The following is a 7,810-nucleotide window of genomic DNA, read 5'->3' on the forward strand; positions in this document are numbered from 1 at the left end:
TTAGTCTGCGATAACTGCATTATAGGTAGCTCTATTATGCCCAACTTTGTGACAGCGGCTACAACGTAGCTCCCTCACATTGAATGCTTGTGCTTCAATCTGCCTGAGTCTTGGCCACCCAGGTCTTTTCTTTGCAATAGGTAGTCGAAGATGTAGAGGTTGGCTATCATCTTTAGGTTTGTCATCGTTTGGTATGGGAAATATTGGGCTTGCGTATACTGCCTTGTATGAAGAAACTCTGTGATATTCATCCATGAAACGATGAACGTTAGTATTAGTCTGCAAGATCGCAGCAAAAGCATGTCGACACGGTAGACCATAAATTTGCCAATGTCGGCATGAGCATGTCCTATCACGTAAATTGATAGAGTTGCTATAGCGGTCAATAACCTCATATTGTTCCCCATTGTAGTGGCCAACGACAAGGGACCTGCTTTCCTCTATCATTTTCTCAATCTTCTTGTGAACCACGAGACAAAGATGAGTGCCCATTTCTCACATTGTTGGTGCTGATCATACCGCATGGTCATTACCTTATACCTATGACAAGTATGGATTAGACCAAATGTAAACAAAGACGTGTGGATTCTTCATGTCGTACAAAAATACTGAAGGAAACTACTTCGTAACCATATAGTAATGGACATAACTAAACATTTGCATAATTTAATAAATACATACTTAATATAATAACGACTAATCAATAATATTAACTAGGAAGGACAAATACTAATTATAAAACTTCAAAAGTAATCAAAAACCATGAAAAGTAATCATGAAGACTGATAAGTATACAAAAAAGAATAGTTGAGGACATCTAATGTCAATGCTGAATGAGTAAAATATTCAACAATACAGTTAGGAAGCAAACCTGATCGAGTCAACCATGTTGTACACAGGAAGGTGGTGTGCCTTTCTTATCCATGCATTAAAAGATTCAGCAACATTCGAGTACATCTCACTCCATCAGTATTCCAGGAATAAGTAATTACACCAATGCTTCAAAACTGGATTTTGGAACAACTAGTTATGGGCCTGCGCCGAGGTGAGTAAGAGTTTGTTTATAGCATCATCATATTCTGAAGATGTGCATGCATATGCTACACGTACAATCAAGCTCCAACACTCATATTTCAATACCCTCCCTAGCTGACTATTTGATTTTAAGAAGTTCGCTTGAAGATGTTGTAGCAATATGAGTGTGGGGAATAAGGGAACATCCTGGCAATAACATTCACAAGGCCCTTGGATCGATCAGATATGAACGTAATGATCTTCTCATAGTCAGCTTCACCATATAATGCATCACCTAATGTCGATATGAACCATGTCTAGTTGTCATTAGTCTCATTATCCACGATAGCAAATGCCAAGTGGAATAATCCTTCATTTGCATCCTTGATTATTGCACCTAAGAGTATGCCACCATATCTCCCAAGTAGATGTGTTCCATCAAGAAATAGCATAGGTATGCAGCCCTTTCGAAATCCATCAAGACAAGCACGAAAACAGAAAAAGCCACGTCTAAATCACTCAACATCCTTGTCAATGATCACAATGCTTCCCGGATTTATTTCAGCTAAATTTTCTGTGTACCATAACAGCAGATCATAGCTTGCTATATCACTTCCATGGACAATTCCTCTTGCTAACTCTTTACTTATCCATGCTTGTTTGTATGGCAAATGAACACCTTGTTCAAGCAATAAATCCCGTTGTATATCCACTGCACGGTATAAAGGACGATCCCAAAGTTTTTGTATTACATGCCTACTAACCCATTTCTTTGATGCTTTTGGATGTGACATTGTGCCGATACCTCCACCATAAGTATGCATCCCTTTGGTTGTTTTGATTCTAAATGTTGGCAGGTTGCCATCTCTTGAAGCATGGACACGTCATTCACAACCATCGGCAGCACATGTCACAGTAACTCTTTCTTTATCATTTTTTATGAACTAAAAGTTGAAATTCCGCTTGATAGCATGGTCACACAAAGCTTCCTTGAATTGTGTTGCACTTTCATTAAATTGACCAACTGTGAACATGTTAGGTTCAAAATTGCTTGAAGAGTTCGACATTGCTCCCCCAAGCAAAATGGATAACGGCAGGGGCATTGATTAAATGCAGCGCTTTGTGACAAAAACTCCATGATTACATCAATACAAATGTTAAACAGTTACTGACATATGTAATGACTATTGTATGAAATTGAATAGAAAATAACATATATAAACAAAAACTTCCATAAATAAACATTTGCCTGATTATAAAGACTTGAGCATCAAAACTTACGCGTAACGAATGATTTCTAATGAGAAAATAATGCAAAAAAAAAAAATGTATAAAGGTGAATTTACATGAAATAGTGAGATTGAGAACACTATATAAAGAAAATAAACACTAATTGGATATGATAATTATGATAATACTGATGACACAGAAGAACCCTCTGTAATTCCATTATCAATCTCGACTATCATATCCACCACATTCTTGTTAAACATATGGTGAATGTGACACATCCGTTGGAAGTCACTTTCTGAGCTAATGCAAGACATTATTTTGTGCTCATCTGGCATTACATACTTCACCCTCACACGGGTAGCTTCAAGGTTCCACCGTTCACATATTTCCTCTACTATCGATCCCTATGCAGTTAAGACAGTGAAGTGTAATACATAACCCTCTCTCTTATGCCATGCAATAATGTAAAATGTATCCATCCCTAGATCAACGAAAACTAATGTAGGTGAGATAAGGATTAAAATGTTCATTAACATACATATAATAAGTTCACAAAATAAATACCACTACAAGAAGTTAGTTTGAACTTTGTTCCCGCTGCAAGCTTTCTTCCCTTGCCAGTCTTCTACACCTACACCATGATCGACTTTCCTTCCCCACTAAGTTAGGCTTCAGATTGAGAAGAGATTGACCCCATTCTTACAAAAAGCTTGAGTATAAAAGCAATGGTAACAAGAAGCTTCTTCAACAAGCCAACAAGGACAAACAACCATACTTTGACAAGACTTGGAGCCATTTTTCCTTTCTTTCCCTCTCAAAAGCATGCAAGGGTATTTTTGGAATTTTTAGAATATTTCATGGATTAAAGCAACGACATGGACAATGTGGAAAGAGAATTAAAAAGGAGAGACTGAATTGTATAGACTTTTGTCAGAGGGACTGAATGATATATTTGAAAAGTCTCAGGGACTTATAGGTAATTTACCCTTTAATTTATGATCACTGCGAGAGACTTATTTATATAAATTTCCAGAAATAGAGAGTATAACCAATAAAAATAATTATTAGACTGAGATTTCAAAGTAAATTATGAAAATTTATCCCAAAATATAACTATAACTTTAGTAAATCAACAAAATAGTCAAATTGTGATTAACCATAGGGTTAAATTGCAAAAATGATGAATAAAAAATAAAATAAAATAAAAAACTTAAATGTTGATTACAAGAAAAAATAAATAATATTAATTCATAAAAATAATGTCTTCTTTTATATAGGTCAGTATATAATAATCATGAGCTTTATAATTTTTTTTGCTGTAGAAAGACTTATTTTAAAACTGTGGTCCTTAATCTACATATTCCACATATTCTATTAATTTATAACTTACGTTTACATCTTTTATTTATTTAATTATTAATTTAATATAAAAAGTTATTATAAATTTGACCTTACGAGTCACCAATCACATTTTTAAAAACATATAAATATTATATCCCATATCTCAATTTAAATAAATAAATAATGAAATAGAACTTTAAAATTGCACACAAACCTTTGTTTGCAGTGATATATATATACCACAAACGATGGAGTGTCAAACTAAACAAACCTTTGATTAAAGAAATAGAACTTTAAACAAACCTTTGTTTAAATAGACGTAAAATATCAAACCTTTGCTTAAATATAAATAAAATATCAAACTAAACATCTCGTTCCCAAAAGTTGGCTCCCAAAAATCCCTAAAGGTATTGTTTGGTTGGGGATTTTCTGGAGGAGTGAAGCTTGTTTGGTTGGGGGAGTAAGGAGGAGGAGTTTGGAGAGGTGTTTCCAAACCCCTCACATCTCACCCCTCCAAATCGGGGTCTCTTGGAGGGGTGGGATTATTATTAATGTTTAAACGTTTATGAAAAAATCAAATTACCCTTCATCAATTTGAGAAATTATTATAAAATCCTTTTAAAATCTAATTTCATATTTCATATTATATTTTTTTTGTTATTTTTTTAATGTGTCAATTGAAGATTAATAAAAACATATATTTTTAAAATTATAATAATAATATAAAAATGATAAACAAATATAAAAATTGAAAAATTATAGTATTAGTTTAAAATTAATATTATTATTTGTATAATAATAATATTATTATACAAATAATATTATTACTAATATTAATATTAACAAAGTTTGTGCAAAATAATCTTTGATATGTATAAAAAAATTATTATGATCAATTTTATATAAAAAGACAAATTAGTAAAATAAACATTATATCTCTCCTAACTCCTTCTAACCAAATAAAAAAAATAGTTTACCCCTCCGCACTTGATAAGTAATAAATTATAGTATATTTCTATTAGATTTGGGTTTCATTTCTTAGTTGATCATGCATATTTTCCCATATTTTCTAGTTCAATTTCACTCTTTTAGTTCAAGTTACTGCTCTTCATCAGTTTACATACAGATAAGTGGAGTTTAGCCTTTATTTGAAACATGGATGACCTGTGGCAGCTACCACAACCTGCCCGTGTCAGCTAACATAGGCGTGGATCTTTGCCGCCATCGCAACCTTAATTTAACACTCCTCTATATAAAGCCAATAGAAAGAATTTTAAAGCATCTTTAGCTACAAGAACAAGGGGACGATTTCTCTAAGGATTGGAGACGATCTAAAGCATAAAGAAGACGAAGATCAAGGGAGAGATTCATCAATCTACAAGAACATCATGCGCGGAGGATCAAGAGTTTTTTCTTTCTTATTCTTTCATTTATTCCATGTTTAGATATATGATTGTGATGAACTTTTTAGCTTGTAAATCGAACATGAGTGAGTAGATGTTTTGTTCTAGGATTGGGATTAGCCTAATGTTTAGATAATTAATTGTGTATTGACTTCTATTTTCATATTAATGTTTATTTGCTTTTGATTCAATTCTATGGTACTTAATACTTGTGAATAAGTTGGCCCCTCATATTTGCATAATTTTAGATGCCAAAAGAAGAACTAAAAGGTGAACTAAAGTGTTGGAAACCCTGGAATTGAACCTGAAGTCATAGATTATGATTTCTTGAGGATTACTAGATTTCATAGAACTTAAATGATCTAATTAGATTCACTTATCACAAAAGTAGGAGTTGTTCTAAGTTAGATACCTCGCTATATTCTGAAAGAAAATATTGAGTATCTTAGGGTATTCCACCTTCAAAGCAATTAAACTTAACCAAGAAAGAGTTAATACGAAGTCATTTATATATCATTATGGTAAACCTTAATCCTAGAAGCCCTTGAAATCTGAATTAATCATCTAAGCCATTGGTAGCCTTGATTTTGTTCATGTTAGTTTTCATTAGTTGTTATTTCCAGAATCCACATACCTAACGATTCATCTAAATAACCCTAATTGCAAGAAATTGGTAATTAGCAGCAAAGTCCTCGTGGGAACAATATTAATTTACTACTTGAACCATCCGTGCGCTAGTGGTACACATCAGCACTCTTCCATTGAACCAAACATAAAATTTATTTCAAACCCTCCATTCTCCCCCCTCCTCACTCCCCCCTCCCCCTTTGAACCAAACAAGGGGTAAAAACTCCAAATAGCCCACTCTCCCTCCAAATCAATCTCCTTCACTATCCGCGTCCGTTCACCTGTGCTCCTCTGGCGACATGGTAGTTATTGCATCTGTTTTCGCATATGCACCCACTTCCCCCCTTATAGTAGCCCCCAATCTTCTCCTCCTTCACCGTCTGTGTCTTTGTTCTCCCTTTCAATCTCCCTCGATTCCCCCTTACGGTAGCACTATTTCCAGAATTTTATATGTTGTATCATCCCTCGAATCCAATCTTCTTATCAGTTTGAACCATGGCTCTTAGATTTGTTTTATTTTGTGCAAAGACTTAAAAGGTTTTTTCCGGCCGCCAGAGAATAGAGTTTGAATTGGGTTGGTTGTCTATGACTGTGGATATAGATATATATTTTTATAATATGTGTGTATGGTTTGATTTTTGGCTTTGTTAATTGTTATAGTTTTATAGTTTAATGTGGATATGTGTTAACTATTGATTAAGTTCTAGGTGGAGGGGATTTAATAATAATAATAATAATAATAATAATAATAATAATAATAATAATAATAATAATAATAATAATAAGGTTTATGGATCTTGAGTTCTTGCAAGTTGTTTTGGGAGGAGGAAAGCTGATTGGTCCGTACGTGTTATCTTATGTCTTATGGATATATATATATATTTATGATTTTTTTTAATTGACAGTGAACAGTGAAGTTATGTAAAAAAAAAAATCTCTTTCTCTCCTTCTATTTCTAAGTAAGCTCTGGTTACTTTTCATTGATTATGATTAGGGCCAATGTATAACAGTGATTAATTTAGTGACATGTTCTGGATCCCCAATGAACCTGTATGATGAGCATTATACCTACGTCACAAGTGAAATAGCGTCACTGCATTGCAAGTTTTTTGTTAGACACTGTTAGCACACAAGAAGCACACATTGATTCATGACCATGAATGCAGTTGGGTCATTCATTGAATTTCTTGTAAGTTGTTCAATCCATGTATTTTGAAGATTTGCTAAATTAATAACAATTAATTAAAAAACAAACAAGCAACATGAATAGAAACAATAAAAAGGGAAAAATGGGGTCATGGGCAGAGCTACAAAGTAATTGAACATGAATGAGGAGAGATTTGTTGTTCCAACTTGTCTATTGTTTTTTTCTCATCTCATTAAATTGTGATTTTTTTAATGGAATAGTATGGACAATGCAGTGGCTAAGATAGAGGAGCATCTTAGCCATTGATTCACCAAGGTAGTTGTCATGTACCTGCTTGTCTAATTGAGAGGTTTAAATTTGAAAGGAGCTTGCTAATGACCATTGTGAATTTAAACTGCATGAAGCAACTCATCTATGAATATATGTACATTTATTTTCTTCTCTTCAGTTTGTGCCAATGCAGACTTCGGATCTCATCAATGGCTGCTTCTCACTAGTAACAATTTGTGAAATGTATGAGCTATTTGCATATATAACTGGAATCATCAGTCTGCAAGCTCTAGCTATGTTTCTTGGACAATTGGATCCTTATTGGATATGTTTGTGCAACATGTTAGAGAAAGGCGAATTTTTTCCAAAAATTTCTAGTTGCTTGTTAGAGAAAGGTTTTTTTGACCCAACAATTAGCACACCAAAATGCAAATTTAACACCTGATCAGGTATTCTATAATTTTCTATTTAAATCTATTGTTTCATATATTTGTGGTGATTCAATGGGTATTTTTCATTTATGTATATCCATACTCAATTTTTTTTAAATACATGATATTTGTGTCAATTCCAATAGGACAATATTGGGTCTCCAAATATTGGGAGGCGTTACTCACATAGTAGTCATTCAGGTTGCAGTGACCATAATTTAGACCGTATTGCATAGGTACATGTTATTTATGATTCATTCCCCCGAAATGTTTTCCTTAAACATCTTGTATTTAAAATACAAAATATTAAATGATGCATTATGTCAATATTGATTGAAAACTAT

The 7,810-nt window shown here is 33.2% G+C and overlaps 1 protein-coding gene across 1 annotated transcript; it reads right to left on the reverse strand.

The window, feature by feature from the left end:
* On the reverse strand, nucleotides 1–492 carry LOC120267354. Its single transcript, XM_039275005.1, has one exon. It carries the CDS (start codon nucleotides 490–492, stop codon nucleotides 1–3), a length of 492 nt encoding a protein of 163 aa, XP_039130939.1.
* Nucleotides 493–7,810: the final 7,318 nt, after the last annotated feature.

The sequence above is a fragment of the Dioscorea cayenensis genome, chromosome 8, assembly GCF_009730915.1.
Source record: "Dioscorea cayenensis subsp. rotundata cultivar TDr96_F1 chromosome 8, TDr96_F1_v2_PseudoChromosome.rev07_lg8_w22 25.fasta, whole genome shotgun sequence".
In the NCBI taxonomy this organism is placed as follows: Eukaryota; Viridiplantae; Streptophyta; class Magnoliopsida; order Dioscoreales; family Dioscoreaceae; genus Dioscorea; species Dioscorea cayenensis.